Here is a 17,455-nt window from a genome sequence, read left to right as displayed (position 1 = left end):
GCCATATAAAAAGACTATTTAATGCAAGTCCGTAAAATGTGTGTTTTTTTTTTACAGAAACGGGGCCCCTGGCAACACTGTTGTCGTAAAATTACTACAAGAAGTGTGTTTTAGGTTAATTAATGATAAGCAGTGAGAATTTGCAGATAATTGATATTATGAATTTTTATGCAAAAATTTGCGATTCGTGGGACGTAACACTTAAAGATTTCATTCCATTCTTTTTTCATAACAAACTTGCATTATATATAAGCTTAACCCCTTGCGTGCCAGGTGTCACTTCCTATGTGCTGTAATACCGGTTTCATTTACTGTTAAAAGACTGTGTAGACCGTTATATAGGGCATAGTTATTGTGCGCGCGTAAGGAGAGCATTTACGTTACTGATAAAAATAATTTTTACATTGTGGAACATTTAGACTGAAAAAGGGGATTTCTGATGTTTTAAAGGGATTTTATGCTGCTTCAGGCTAGCAATACTGACAAGAGATCAAAGACAAAGCTTTTCTTTTTTCGAAGTTGCTAATTATTTATCGTCAAAACAATCACACGTGTGTTGTAATTGAATGCTCCCTTAGGTCTGCCATCTACTGAGACTACACATGTTTTCGTCTTTTCTGTCAGTAAGGTGCTGCCACCTAAGAAGAAATAGTAGAACTAAGTCTTACCTTGCATCCACTAACACATTTCAGCAAATCTAGTTATGAGTTAAAACTAAAGATGGCGCAGGTATTCAACATTGTCAAGTAAAAAAAAAATGCAACTTATGAAACATATGATAGATAACAACTTAAGATTAGAGTACGATTGAAAGTTCAAATAAATGAATGATAAGAAAATGAATAATTAAAAGTAATTCTACGTTAAAAAAAAAAAAAAAAAAACCTCCGAACTTCCAGTTTTATCCTTACCTCGTGATTGCCTTTCTGTACAAGTTTTTGTTGTGTAGTCTCAGCTGGAATCGAGTAAATTTTACAGAAATTCTGCATTGCTTCTTCATACGTAGGCTTCCCGAAGGACTCAGTTAAAGATGGAAACTTAGCAACAATCTCTTCTGAAACGTGAAAGAGAATTCGAATTAACACTGAAAATAAAACATAGCTGAAAAAAAAAGAGTGACAATACAGCTGTCACGTGAGAGGAATCAGTTAGATAGCCACAGGTATTCAGCAGATGATAACAGAAGGCTAGATGAGTAAGTGAGGTGAGTGGGAATGGCTGTGTCTTATTTTCAGTCAAATACTATAGTATCGCAAAGTCAGTCGAGGTGGAAATTTCAAACGCTCTAACGAGAGGTTAGGACCCGTAACCAGGGCCAGATTTAGGGGGGGCGTAGTCGTGGGCCTCTAAGTAGACGGGGGCCTACACTCTGTTCAAACTCTCAACTGGCTTTCCAAAAAGAATCATACACAATACAATCATCATCATAAGATGACCAAAAATATGAAAAATATTTACATAACTTTCCTACTGTACTTTCACAGAAATGTATTAGGCGAAGTGAGCAGAGGCCATATATTTTTCTACTGTCGGGCCTCCAGATGGGTTAATCCAGCACTGCCTCTAACAAATTGTTTATGGAAATGTTACAACACACATGCATCAAAATTGAAGTGGCACGTAGACCGGCTGCACAAGATTGTTTTCTGGCAGTGTGTGTAAAGCATATGATAATGAAGCATTGCCTTATCGAATAGAAGTGAAATAGGTGCAGTGTTTCGTAATGATAAGTAAGCCGTTCAGAAAGACTCCAACTGACAGCCACACAATACAATTCCTTTCTTATCTGCTGCAAGTGGATCGCCGATGGACTACGTGTGAGTTAGCCGCGGAAGTAGGTGCATCCTACAAATCATACTCCACATCCTCCACAAGATCCTTGAGTTTTGCAAAATTGCAGTTCGATGAAAACTTCCTTGGACGCATCGCCAATATAGGGCAAACCTGGGATTGGTCTATGAACTACCCTTAAAGCGGGAATCGAATAAATGAAGGCATTTTGGAACTTGTTATCCAAAGACAGTGCGTCTTGCCCAAAATGGTCAAACACTTGATGCAGTCTATTACTATAATTTCTTACATCACTTTTGTCCCACAGGTCGGGAGAAAGCGATGGGCACTTGCTGGTAGCGACGCCCATGGTCTTATATGACAATGCCAAAACACTATGCAAGATGTACGTAACTGATGATGAGAGGTACTCGAACATCCATCATATTCCCCAGATGTAAGCCAACATGATTATGATCTTTTAATCAAAACGAATGAAATACTTCGCAGAAAGCATTACTACACAACATAAGCCACAATCGGTGCCATATGACGATGCTTTCAAAACATTGACTAAAATAGGCATTTTGATGGTTATGAAGCCTTCTATAGGTGTAAGAGGTCATAGACATAGCGAGCGGTTACATTGACGCAATGTAACTGATATTCACTGTGTTAATAAAGCCAGGTAAGAATTATAATATTGTAGTTTCTACTTTCTGTCAGCTCTTGTAAAATGAGATTTTAAAGTCTTGAAAAATATTGTTAGGGTAGAGACATATCTAAGTACACATAAATTATGTAAGCACAAAAGTAAACAATTAGTGGAATCACATTAAGGAGTAAAAGGGAATTTCCATCTTCTTTAAAAATGCTCATAAGGTATCCTTCTAGTACAAAGGTTATATGCTATAAAGTTGATTTCAATTCCAGTGTCTTACTGAAGATAGCGTTATCAAACGTCCTCTTTTCCCCATATATGACCTGTTTACTTCTTGGAAAATGTGCTCGGAAGGTATTCTTTTAAAATATAGTAATATGTGCGGGTTTTTAAAGAAAGATAATCAATTTAAATAATTAATATTTTTCTAACCAGAGTATGTATTTCTTAATTAAAAATTAATTATTTTATAACAGTTTCCATAACGTAACGTTATCTTCCTCAGACTCTATTGTCTACATTAATATGAATATACATATTAACGTCTGAGGAAGATAACGTTACGTTATGGATACTGTTATGAAATACAGTAATTAATTTTTAATAAAGAAATACATACTCTGGTCAGAAAAATATTAATTATTTAAATAATAATTCCATAGTGAACATAGAGGAAGTTACAAAAGATAATCAATACAAGATTATTTATTAAAAGTGATCTCCCCAATGAGCTCGCAAAGTGCCGAACAGAATGAGACACGTTTTAAACGACTAGTGGTTTTGGTGTGTTTTAAGGGCTTACGACGTCAACTTTGTTTTGTCTAGGGATGGCCAAAATTTTCCGGAATCGGAAATTTCACTTTCTGAATTTCGGAAAACTTCCGGAATTCGGAAGTATTTCGGAATTTAGAAAGTTTCGGAATTCAGAAAAATTGCGGAATTTTTCCGATTTTACTTTCAGGATTCCGGAAAGCAAAAGTTACGGAATTGAGCATCCCTACTTTTGTCTTTCAGATCCGCGTTGTTTGCATCGAGTTCAGTGTTGCTATGTTGAGGGATAAATCCCGCGATATAAGAATTTTCCTCGTGGAAAGGGATTGAGGGAGTATATAATGAATCATTTTTCCCAAAAGCAATGAACCATTTTTTAAGAATCTTCTTCAAGAAGCGGTAGAATTTGTCTTAGTATCTTTATCTGCCATTGTTAGATTGATTCAGAATGAGAAATAAACAAAACAAATAAAACGGACCTATTGAAGAAAATCAGATCAACTGAAAAATAGCCTTGATTATCAGTTGTAGCATCAGAGGATAATACTAAAGTAGTAATTTTGTTATGAAGAATAGAGTAGAATAGAATATTTTATTGCAATTGAGCTTTACAAGCAATAGACAACATCCATATGAGATATAAATATATATATTGGTAAGAGATTAAAAAAAAGTCATAACATGGAAACATTCAGTTGCTGTGTTATGCTGTACTATCATAAAAAGCCTAATAATATTTGAAATGCAAGGACACTGCTAGTTACGATACAGTTTCTTCATATTTACTGAATTCTTGAATCGAGTAAAATGGATTCGCTATTAACCAATCGTATAACTTATTTTTTTTAATTTTTTAATACAAACTTTTAACGGCACCTGCTGTATGGAGGTTGTTAGTTTATTAAACAGTTTCGATCCTAAGACTAAATAACTATTTTTGGTCTTCGATAATCTAGCAATGGGTACATCAATTTTCTTACGCTATCTAATATTGTATGTATGTACTTCATTCCTAAATATACTTCATTTCCAAGGTTTTGCTTAGTGTAAAGTAGCACTTGATAAATATATAAATTATATAAATATATTACGAATAATAATTCCGTCATTATCTTTAGCCTGATAAATAGAAGTTTACAGTGTCCTTTATCATGTGTTCCAACAATAATCCTGATTTTTTTTTTTTTTTTTTTTTTTTTTTTTTTTTTTTTGCAAAACTAGGACATCATGTGCTTGAGTACTGTTACTCCATAGCAAAATCCCATATCCAATTATACTATGAAAAAATGCAAAATATGAATTTGTCATATACTCATGAGGAACTGTGTCTTCTAGTTTTCTTAACAGGAAGAGCACTAGTGAGAGCTTTGTATATACATATTTTACATGTTGTTCCCAGATTAGTTGGCTGTCTATACATATACCAAGAAATTTAACCTCATTTTCATCATTATTGTCTTCATCATTACAGTGATTGAGACTAAAGGTTACTTATTTTTGTTTTGTCTCGAATTAGCACAAAACCATTTCTTTTAAACCATGTCGCTGCCTCAGTTAATGTGCCTTGAACTTCTATATACACTTCTTCAAAGCTTGTATTTATATTAAGTAGGGTAGTATTATGTACAGATATAAATTTATTCATTGAGCTAGAAAAATTTGTATTCTTAGCAATGTGTCAAGGTATTTAACGTATATATGAATCCATTTTTAGTGTGTTTTGTTTCAAATAGCAATATTTAAAATGAATTTATCTCTTTTTAGTTACATAATATTTTGGTAACATGATTCCAGATGTAAGCAACTACTATTATGTAAATATTTACATAAATCATTATATAAATATTTAACTTTTGCAGACTTAAAAGATTTTGTGAAATTGTCATTGCAATATTTTGACTGCATAATCTAAAAGGTATTTTTACAATAACAAATGATATACCTCCACGTGCAGCTAGTTCTTCACACTCATCTGCCATAAACTCTTGAATTTTTTCACGGAATCCAACCACGAACGGTTCATTTGATATCATTTGGATCACATAGGCTGTATGTACTCTCATCCATATTCGGAAGACATTGCGACTGTAATGAAATAATTTTGAAGAAATTAAAACATTTTACTAGGTTTTGGAGAAAAACACAATGTTTTCTACATATATTAATAATAGTATTTATTTTTGTGCTTAAACACCCAAGGGCAACTACAAACTACAAAATTTTATACATAATCATCAAAGGACGTGTAATGTCAAATGTATAACTATTATTCGTAACATGAAATTATAATAATTATTCTTTTTTTCTTTTGCGTACAAAAAAGTTCTACAATTTATTAATCAGAAGTGGAAAAGCTTTCGCTGAAAATTCGTAAATCCAAATTGAAATATGTGTGAGCTTATATAGTCTATTCTATTACTCGTTCTGTACACATTTTATACAGTCAAAAATCCTAATTTACTGTTCACGCTGTTACTGTTATATATATATATATATGATACTTATGCTGCTTCAAACGTTGCAGATACATCGACTCGAGCAGGACTCGTAGTAGCACGAAGAGAGGCCGACAAAAGAAATAAATATATCAATCTATAGGCCAAATATTGGTTTGTGATAATAGCAATTGAATCAAGTGGTTCATGGGGACAAGAAGGGCTAAAGTTCATCAATGAAGTTGGTCAACGCATATCGCTAAAATCGGGAGATACCCGAGCAAAGAGCATTTCTAATACAACTGATTAGTATAGCTATTCAACGGGAGAATGTGTCAGCTATTTTAGGAACTTTGCCAACCGCCAAAGAATCAGAAGAGATCTTCCTTTTGTAGACGGTTTATGAACTCATATTCTGTTATGCGAATTTGTAATAAAATACTTTGTTTCTGTGCAGGAAAAAAATTAAGAAAATGAATTTTTGTTAGTAACTAATTTAGCAATTGAAAAAGAAAATGAAATTGACTGTTGAAAATGTGTAAAATTGAATTACAATTCTAATTTTAGTGAGTTTAAAAAAATGAAACTCTTCAAAATTTAACCAATTAAATGTTGCAATATTATAACATTTATCTGAATTACGATGATCTTTCATGTTCCGACGTTGCTATGTGAAATGATTTTCTTTTATTGTAGGTGTATGGATAAATGTTTAAGATCTAACGTTCTCATGTAATTAAAAAAATATATTTAGGTAAGTTAAGTAATATAATCTAAATATGGAGAATATATATATATATATAAAAGATATCACATCTCTAGTTTGACGAGGAGAATAAAACGATAATCTATTCAATTAGAATATGTTAATTTCTTTGTTATCAATTAATCTTTTCAGAAATATGTTATAAGTAAGATAACGTGTTTGGCTACTATGTATTTTATAAGCAACTAGCTGAAATGCTCGGTTTTCGCACGTGGAGAATACGTTTATGGGAAATATTTGAAGCCTCTTCCTCCTTAGAACATTTATTTCAATGGCAGTGTAATTATCAAAATACTGAAAATACTGTACTTTTGGCATAAATATTAAAACAACGTACCCCTGCAGAATTGTCTCTGACTAAATAGGCGTAATTAAAAAAAAAAAAAAAAAAAAAACAGCTTGAAATGGGTACCAATTATCTTCCAAAAGTCATTTCAAACAGGTCAGACGTTTTTCCGACCCAGAAAGCTCTGAATTCGACACAAATCTCAGTAATTTTTGACATTTTATTTTTTACTTTTCCTACCCCACACTCTTCTAATGGGGAGAACTTGGACTTAAACAGCATTAGGAGCCTCACTATTCATCTCAGCATTCCCGAAATCTATGGATTCGACACTAATATCGATCATTTTCAATTATATTTACATGTCACCGTTCTCCACTCAGGAGTATCAACGGGAGCTGAATCTGGTTTTAAACGGCATCAGAAGTGTCACTGTTAATCTCAGCGACCCCAAGAACTATGGATTCGACACTCTTATCGGTCGTTTTTGATGATCCCCCTACGGGTGCTATGGAGTCTTATTCTCACTGAGGGTGCAATTGGACTTAAAAGAAATTTGAACTGTCTTTAATCAGCTCATGGACACCGAAAACTATGGATTCGACATTAACATCGGTTATTTTCGATCATTTTTATGTCTGTTCTTTCCCCCTCTCTATAGATGTGCTAGGGAGTCTTACCCCGACAGTACTATTTTACAAACTGTTAGTAATGTGTGTATCAAGTTTGGTTAAAATTGCTCTAGGCGTTCCAGAGTTATGCTGGGACATACACACACATACATCCATGTTTATATTTTTAAAGATATAATTTAATAACAAGTATTTTGAACTTTCTCTGTTCGTTATTTCTGTTTGTTGTAGTTAAATAGAACTGATAAAAAGAATCTCAGGTTATAGATGCATATTCCAATTTTGAGCATACAAAGACATTATATAACGACGATGTAGTTTCTTCATTTATAAAATTATGACTTAACCTCTTAACAAATCAAGTATTTTTAAGGCATCATTAGTTTTTATATAATTATGATGTTTATATTTCAAATCCACATCAAATCAAACTCCTAGGTCTTTTATAATTTCCTTTCTCTCTAACGTCTAATTTCTTATAGTATATTCAAAATTATTAGATTCCTTATTAAGAGTAAAAGTCATTACATAGTATTTGGACATGAAATTTATTTGAAAGTTGGAATTTAATTCTCCTACAGAAATCATTTGATCTATTAATATCCGACTTTAATTTACTATTAGCGTTACTCGTATGAATTTCCTGTATAATTTGGTGTCATCTGCAAATATCAAATATAAGTACATTTTAAGATTTCAGGTAAATCATTATAAGAAAAAGTGAAGGGTCAAAATTCGATCCTTGTGGTACCCTAGAATATATTGTTAAATTTCATATTATTAAAAGGAACATATTGAGTTCTTTCAGTTAAATATGGATTCATCTTCTGCGGTATACCAAGGGAATATATGTCATGTGATGAAAGAATTTACAATGCAGAAGAAGTTACTAAGAACAGTGTAATCAGTTCTCTTTCATACACCTAGCAGAGCACTCTATCAATGAATAAGTATATAAATATATTACCAATATCATGTACGTAGCTTACAAATAAGCGATTTTTTTCATTAAATTCGGACTTACACCAATATAATACTAAAATTGTCAATTATATTCATATGTAAAATTTCAGATTAAAAAAACTCAGAAGTCGTTTCCGTACGTAGGAATAAAACTATAAAATAAACTTCTAACTTCTAAATTCAGTTAAAGAAATGCCAATTTGAAGTTAGAAAACAACATTAATTATTTTTACCTAATCACTACGTAACAATAACTGTTCTTTCTATGATATAGAGCAGGGTTTCTTAACTTGGAGATCGCGACTTCTAAGGGGATCGCGAAGAGGGTTTCTGGGAGGTCGCGAAAGAGGAAGATAAGAGGATAAGAGGAAGAGATAAATATAATTAGAACCTAATACCGGATATTACTTAAAGTGACGGGCTTTCGAAAATTAAAATGCCTAATAACTTTAAACAACTGTCTAAGTTTTTTTAAAACCAAAATTAGAAATCACTTTATTTTCTTTTTATCATATGACCCAAAATTAAGAGAGTTATGAAGTTTTAAAATTTTCAAACGACCTCCATTTTCAAACAGTATGACGGATCGGATTCGATATTTGTAATTTGAAAGAACTGACCACATTTTGTTTTAATCCATTCGCTTTTAGGGAAGTTACAGTATCCACTATATAAAAGAAATGGATTCTATTGTTATAGAAATAGATGGATATGGCGAGATCTCCGCAATGCGTTTATTAAAAATCCCGCACAAACTTATTACAAAACAGAAATTATAAGGGGGTCGCTGATAGGAGGATGTGATAAAATGGGGGTCGTGATAGGAATTAGGTTGAGAACCACTGATATAGAGGAATACTTTCAATTTAATCTTTCCGTGAAAGGTCAAATAATGTTAAAAAAATACAAACTACAATTTAAATATTATTGTTATAATGTGTACTTATTTGAACGTATAGTATATGTAAAGTATTTTTAAACATTTTGTATCTTTTAATGAAACCATAAACTCACAGTTCCTAAGGGCTTTTTTAAAGATACCTTTCTATCTACATTATCCACAAAACAAGACAGCTCAGATACAATAATAAAGAGTGCCATGATATTTACCCCGCTGGTAGCGACAATGTCGTAGATGAAGTGCCAACAGTCTTGTGTTCTTTAAATGCAGGGCCGATAGCACTGGTCTTCCATCTGTACTCTTCTATGATTAAAGACGCAGGAACCAATCTTAGACCAGGAACAGATTCTGCAATGGATGCCTTATCTCCTTCACCTTCTTCCTCGGAAATTATACTTTCTGCTCCTTGTAAAGTTTTAACATTCGGGAGTATAGAAGATTTTTGAGTTATAGATCCGGTTTTATCTGGAGGAATAATATCTATGGGACTGTGAGATGAATCGTTTGCGTTTTTACTCGTTGGAGACCACGATACAATGGAGAGTGATATATAAAGATTTTTCTCATGAGGAGCATCAATATCTAACATATGTTAAAGGTTTCAATTTATTAATATTTTTGCACTGATATTATCTAATATATTAATGTATCTACTTCATCCATCTTGATTCTGGAACTATTACTCAAATAATTAATACTTTTCTAATCATAGTATATACTTCTTTATTAAAATTAAAATAAGTTGTAACAGTTTCAATAGCTCAACGATATCTTCATCAGATGTTAACTGGCAGAAATATGGAAAAATCTTGAAGAAAGAGTAAAATAACACGGGTACAATGTGAGACTTAAAAAAGAGAATAATGCTATATACAGACATGTTAAGGAAACAGAACATGATATAGATTGGGAAGGGGTCCAAATTCTAGAAAAAGAGAATAGAGCAATAATAAGAAAATGGAAAGAAGCGCGAAGGATTAAAAGAGAAAGAAGTGAAAGATTAATGAACTGGAAAAATGGACTTCAAATACATGAATTATGGGATAGATTGTTAGAACGAATGGAAGGATAAAAATCATGGATATTAAAAATTATTAAGAGAAGCAATAAAAATAAAATTATATGATAGAACATTGAATTGAGAGGAAACTTCAAAATTAACTAATATTTGGAATAACTTATTAAAATAATAATAATTTTAATAATAAAAGAAAAATGAAAACAATAATAATTATAAAAAACAGTTATACTAAAAAGTTAAAATGAAACAGTAAATTATATTAATACTTAATTGTTACAGATTAAAAATTAAAGATTATAAAATGAAACAATTAAAATTATACAACAACATTAATTTAACATTTAAACACAATTCTGACCAGAACAAAATGAATTATTTAATAACTATACACTTTTTGTTACAGTTTCAAGGACCTAACGTCTTCATCAGACATTGAGAAAATACAGATGACAGCAAATCTTATATCTTCCTCAGCCGTTAGTTAGCATATTCCTTAAGTTTACAAAGAGAAATTACAGTAAAACCTGTTAACTTGGCCACCTCTCTAAGTTGGCCACCTGCTCATCTTGGCCTGGTTCGTCTTGAACCTGCATTTTTCCATAAGACATTCGTTACTTATTACTCTGTAAGGTGGCCACCTCTCTATCTTGGAAGTTGGCCGCATTGAAGCAACGTTTACCCTATGATGATAATGATAAATTTACTTGCATATCTTGGACAAGCAAAATACCGTTTTGTTATTTTTCTTAACTCTTTTGTACTCCCGTCTGAGAGGTAGTGTTCTGTATTTGTGACTGGAGACAAAGAAGCATGGATTCCCACGATTTATTCTTGGAGGTCAATGGCTAGAACACTACCCTGATAAAGGGGTGGTGAAGGAAAATGTATATTGGCTATATCAGCTCCTTTCATCAGTGGGGAGCTTTAGTAATTACGGAAAATTCTCAAGGTAAAAGCTAACCATCTCAATTGTCAACTATTGGCACCTGAGCTTTTCAAAAGGTAGCGGTGGTTTTGAAATATGAATTCCCTCAAGATTTTCTCAAAACATCTTTTGCTCCGAGGCAAGCACTTATAGCTCATTATCAAGAGGTAGTTAACTACAAAATTAGAATGTTCTTCTGATATATATATATATATATATATATATATATATATATATATATATATATATATATATATATATATATAATGGGAATATGCAAGAACGTTAAATTTTATTTCTTTTATTGCTCCAAAATAAGTGAAGAAAACTTATCTAACATATTAAATTCTTGCATGTACATGAATTAGAATATCAGATAAATTGTTTTCCCTTACGCAGAATGAAAAAGTGACTGACTGGATCGGGACTCGAACCCGGGATCTCCATACTGTGCTGATGCGTTAGCTACTACGCCACCCAGTCCGCTTCTCACAGCAGCCACTCATTCTGTCACCCTTGAGGTCGGTGCTCGTACTCAAAAACTTTTGAAGCAGTTCCACTGGAATGTTTTTGATCATCCTCCCTGTAATTGGCGCCGAGTGACTACCACCTTTCCAGGGACATGAAACAGTGGCTTGCGTCGCAACTCTTCGACAATGGCAATGCGCTTCACAATGCTGTTAGCGGGTAGCTTCATTTCCAGGTGTGAGATTTTTTTTTTTTTTTTTTAGAAGGAATTTCAAACCTTGTGAAACGTTGACAAGTGCCTAAATTTCAATGGTAAATATGTTGAAAAGTAACGTAGTGTTGTACTTTTCTAATGTGTATAATAAAAGTTCTGTATCTGCGAGTGTATATCATTGATAACTTTTTCTCCGAATTGCCCTCGTACATATGCTGTTTATGAGAAAAACCACCTTACACCAAGTTTCAAGACTTTATGACAAATAGTTCGAAAAACATGCGTAATAATAATTAAATTATCCCGCTTAATAAAATGGTTAATGTTTTTTGATATAGTCTATACCAATTTACAGTTATTATGTTTTTGGTACACTAAACACAATAAACACAACAGAATACAATATTGCATTTAGCTTTTCTCCCTGGTCTAGGGGCTGGCTAGATGTTTCGTATTCAGTTCTTAAATTTCTGTAGTGGGACCGCGGTTGCTCAATGGTAGAGTGCTGCTCTCTGGTAGTTTGGTCCTTGGGTCGCTCTCAGCTCACGCTAAGTAGGCTTTCTGGCGAGGTAACACCGGGTTTTTATCGGGATTCCAGCGCTTTTGTTCATTGCACCATTATCATTCACCTCTTATCACGTTTTCTTTAGTCTCGATGCATAACAGTGGGGCGTTAAACTAAAAAAAAATCTCTGTACCTATAATTCGGTGTCTTTTCTTATGTTATGCAAACAAACCGATAAAAAAATAATTATATTTTAATAATTAAAGGATACACAAATACAAGCAATCATTGCGAGAGCGAGATAATTTCAGAGGAAATGGCACCTGAGAGAAAGGAGTGATCTCTTTGGGATTCTTCTTGTCTTTCCCTGCTGCTTTGGCATCTGGAGCAACCGTGTCAAGTACTCGGCACATGTACTTGTAAGTACAAGGTTTATGAAACACGAAGAACTTCCTGAAAGAAAATACACGTGATCAATATACTTATTTTAAAAAGATCCAATAATTTTATATTGTAGAATATTAAAAAATGCACCAAACACATCGTTATACAGTGAAGTTATTCACACATAGTGTTCAGGAATATCTTATCTAAAAAAAAAAAAAGTCACATTTTTATTATAACATTGAATTTACAAATAGAATGTGTATCACTCTTAGGAGTAGGTGCATCACCATTAATAGAAGGTAAATACGAGGGTGATTCAGAAAGTAATGCCTGCAAGGTGATACTTTTCTTTGTGTTGGACAGATAGCATTAATATAGGCGTCAGTGGAAAGCTTGCAATGTCAGCTATAAATGGTGGCATCATTTTTCAACATAATCCCCATTACGGGCAACACATTTGAGCCAACACGAAACAAGGTTTTTCATGCCGTCGGTGAAGAATTGTGGTGGCTGGCTGCTAGCGACACCATTGCTGAACTGTTGTTTCCACCTCTGCATCACAACTGTAGCGTTGGCCCTTAAGGTGATCTTTTATTTTAGGGAAGAGCCAAAAGTCGCAGGCCTAAGATCCGGACTATAGACAGGATGAGGCAGAATGTCATAACTTTACCAGCAGATAGGACAACTTTGAATTGTTTTCGAGGAGGAGACAACATGTGGCAGTACTCCATCAACTGACGCTTCGTTTCCGGGTAGTAATGGTGTATCCACAACCCGTCGCCGGCGCTGAGTGTTCCTTGGCGCAAACTTTCCACACACAGAAATTTAGTGATAGCCCACTGTTTCAACCGCACTTCACCACTGGATGCCATAGATTGCTCCATTACTCTGGAACGAGAAGAGATAGGAAGGTGGAACAAGTGATATCCTACAGCTTAAACATCAGTGCATTAATGATAAACAGTTCAGAATGTTTGCAGTAGTATTGGACAAATAATGGGCTTGGAGGCATTACTTTCTGAATCACCGTCGTAACACTAGATGCAATTAGTGACAACTCTAGAGGGGGCAAGGGGGTGGTCGTATCCCAGTAGCATCTCATATTGTAATGTAGGCTAAGTAATATAAAACTTCTATTTTTAGGATACAAAAAAAAAAAAAAAAAGATAGCTGCATCCCAAAATATCTCTGACCCTCCTCTTGTCCTCCCAAGAAATTAAAACTGGCGTCGTCACTGGATACAATCTGCTACTTAAAAGTGTATTTCTTTTTTTGCATATATTCTACACAAATAGACAAACAATCTATTCTAGCAAGATAAGTAGTATCAATTATTATTAGCTATGAAGGACATACCTTTCAGCGCCATAAACGTTCGTTTTTCTCGAAAACTACGCATTACAATTCAAACTCGTATCATTTTGTTCAGCTCAATGTGACCTACCGATTGGCACATGTCTCATCTTTGGATATTTTTCTTCTAGACTAAGAATGTTATAGAATTTAGCGAAGAATTTATTTGTAAATATACTTTAACTTAATGTAGATGGGCGAAAGTCGAATATTTTGCCAATTCATGAGCTCAAAGAATAATAATTCCTAAACCAATGATTGTAGCCTTATATACATTTGGCCAATGAATGTAAGTTTCAGAAGCTTACAGCGGCGTGTGGTGCTGTTTCCGATCAGTATGAATAGTACTACACTCTTCGGCATTGTCAAATACAAGATAATATTAGCATGCGTTTAACATGGGGAAATATCATGTTCATGGGTTTCCCCGAGGCTGTTCCATTTCCTCTCATATTATCATTTTACGAATTCTTTCATAACCATCTGTCTTCTTTAACTTAATTCACATAATCGTGAGAAGTTAAAGAATTCCTTTCATTTTTACACATGCTCAGCCAATACTTCGGCTGATCGATTTCCAGTAACATCTGTGAATCATGAAAATCATTTTTCCACCTGTGATAGTGTTCAAAGTAGCTACGCCTGTTACTTTGTGAAGCAATATTGCAACAAAGAGAGAACTCAAAATTTCCTGCTTTATTACGTTAAACATTGCCTCTGCTACACAATTGCTTACGCCATTTTGAATTCTATTCGAAGTTCTTGCAAAGGTAGTTGCGTTTAATAAATGGTTTGCATGATTACTCTTGCTCATTGACTTGCTACCCTCGTTTTGTCTTCTATGTTTCAATGTCTGCTTTGCTAAAGAGAACCTCTGACACTAATCAAATATTCTCTTTTTTCTGTTTGTTTTTACATTTTCATTATTTTTAACCATCCTATAGCGATATTGATAATCTACATGACCATCGATCCTTGTGTAATCGAATGTCTTTATGTAGTACTTGGATGGAAACAGTTTTGGGACTATTCATGATATCCATAAAAAATATTTTAAAAAATGATCCCTGATTTTGGAGACATTCCAAACGTCTTTTCAGTAACAATTATCACTTGATGAAAACTCAGTTAACCGTTTCGTAGAATTATGGTGACTACTTACAAAATACCTACTGTAAGATCTTATTTTTGTTTTAAATTCTGTAAGGTAAGATGTAGGCCTACCATTTAAAATAACTATACATTATCATAAAGAACAATGAACAACAAGGAGACAATTTCACTTAATTCACTGAGTGGCTGGTTCATTTCTGTACAAGACAAAATTGTCGAATTCGTGAACCTTGAACAACTACCACTCCCCTGTTCCGTTGCCGTCTTGTTTCCACAAGTTTAACTAGTAATATGGAAACCTAACCCTTCCAGGTTTTTATAAAAAGAATGATTCAATACCACATACAATGCTATACAAAAGGTTGAACAATTTCCTTTATTCCTTAGCAAATTAAAATTACTTAAACAAACTGAACTGTATGAAGCGCTGAATTCCATTATGTCCAATACAGTGGATAAAACAGATCAAACCCACAGCTTCCTCTGGCGTCTTCCGTTCCCCGCTATATTCGTGTCTGCTCGGGTTTATTCAGACAAGAAAACATTCCTCACACCACCGACAACAACTGAATGTTGAACGGCGTTGCACCCTCGCAGAATAGACAGTATGGAGCTTGAACGGAGTAAGGAACTTTTTTTTCTTCCTAGGAAATACAGGGTTTAGAATAATGCAAACCTTACTTCGAGATGCACAAAAGCAAGGGAACAGAATGCTCCCTCTGTTCCATGGAGAAATCGCTACTGTTATTACATAAGTTACAAATAATAATAATAATGTTTTATGTTACTTGGTCAATATGAGACATTTTTTTTTTCTGTCTATAGCATTTTCCATGTAACATTATTAAAATATCATGGAGTATCACTTCTGTTAACTATGGTCTATAGGGATTCTTTCTCTTAAGAAAAATGAATGACTTCAAAACTTCCTTCCAAAAAAATATGTTAAACCCTTCCCCTTAAAAAATGCATTATAAGTCGCTTGAGAACCAGAGAAACTTAACTCCAAGAATGGGATTTTCGTTTTCTTGGATCTATGTATATCATTCTGAAGGCCTTACTTGGTGTCATTTCTGTGTTATTGAACTTCACATTGTCATGCCTTGACTGCCATTCAATAATGTTTTTATCATCTTATTAAAAAAATATTTGTTTGAAAAAAAAATATTTTCCTTTCCCCTAGAAATCTAAGAAAATGGAGATACGTTACTCTGGTTTTCATACGACTAAGATGGGGATACGTTTCACTTTCTTAAAGGTGAGGTTATATTTTTCCATGTATTCATAATAGAATTGGTACACTTATCTTCATGTTAAGGCAGAAATGAAGAATGATATACCAGAAGAGAAAATGTGCATCACATCTTGGAGCTGACACTAATTTGTCTTTTCAGGTTACATGACTAAGCTAAAGAACAATTGGAAAGAGGCCAGCTCCTATGTGTGGGAAGTTAGCTTTCATGTGCCAGATTTTTATGTAGAATTGTATATTTTCTTAAACTTTTAGGAAATCCGTGATTTGCACAAAATGTAATTGAGAAACAGAAGTTTTATCCATTGAAACAGTATTTTCTTGAATTTATGGTTATGTCATCCATCTGTAATTTAAATTCCCTTCACTCAGATTTAAAGCAGATTCTTCAGTTCTAAAGACGAACGATTTAAATGTGCTCCTATCTCTGATGGAAGAACAGGGATGTAATACTTTAATTTTCCAATTTTATGTTAAGTTTCCTGCCGATGTTTTGATAAGGCCTGAAATGGATGGGTCTTACTCTTTAAAGTTACTAATGTATCTCTATTCTCGTAGAGATGTTTTATTTTGTCATGCCTGTATAAGATTTGTAGATACAAGCAAGTAACTTTATAGATTTCTATGGAAGAGAGAGATAATACTTGTGATAATTCTTCTTTTCTGATAATAATTTTTTAAAACTTATGTCTGGTATTACGAAAAAATTCAATCCATAATTAGTTGTAATTTTTGTAACCTTTTGGAAAATGCCTGAAGAGAGGATAAAGAAATCCATTTACTATTTTAGCTTGCGGTTTTTTTAATTATGAGTTGAGATATTTTAAAATTTCCAGGCTGCTTCTTTCCGTTTTTATGGAATGTGTGTTTCGAAACTATTTTCTTCTTAAATCAAAGAACAAATCAAGACGATTATTCAGTTCAATCTCTCGTGATATGAATCGCAGGTGGGATGATATACCCAGTCAAAATAACACTGATCGAATGGGTAAAACCTTGAGTTTCTTGCACTTCTACATATTACAGATCACT

General features: G+C 33.4%; 1 protein-coding gene across 1 annotated transcript in view; it reads right to left on the bottom strand.

Annotated features, from left to right (window-relative positions):
* LOC145663056 (androglobin-like) overlaps window positions 1–17,455 on the bottom strand; it is a 201,498-nt gene that overhangs the window by 123,523 nt on the left and 60,520 nt on the right. Inside the window, exons 10-13 of the mRNA XM_081729218.1 lie at window positions 12,590–12,771; window positions 9,395–9,767; window positions 5,145–5,287; window positions 912–1,054 (exon numbers count right to left, since the gene is read on the bottom strand). Of these exons, the coding sequence (XP_081585344.1) occupies window positions 912–1,054; window positions 5,145–5,287; window positions 9,395–9,767; window positions 12,590–12,771 (841 nt within the window). The remainder of the gene's footprint in view (window positions 1–911; window positions 1,055–5,144; window positions 5,288–9,394; window positions 9,768–12,589; window positions 12,772–17,455) is intronic.

This window comes from Thermobia domestica, chromosome 10 (genome assembly GCF_964235325.1).
Source record: "Thermobia domestica chromosome 10, izTheDome1.hap1.1, whole genome shotgun sequence".
NCBI classification, from domain to species: domain Eukaryota; kingdom Metazoa; phylum Arthropoda; class Insecta; order Zygentoma; family Lepismatidae; genus Thermobia; species Thermobia domestica.
The sequence above is the reverse complement of the archived record's forward strand: the minus strand, read 5'-3'. Positions and strand labels throughout refer to the sequence as shown.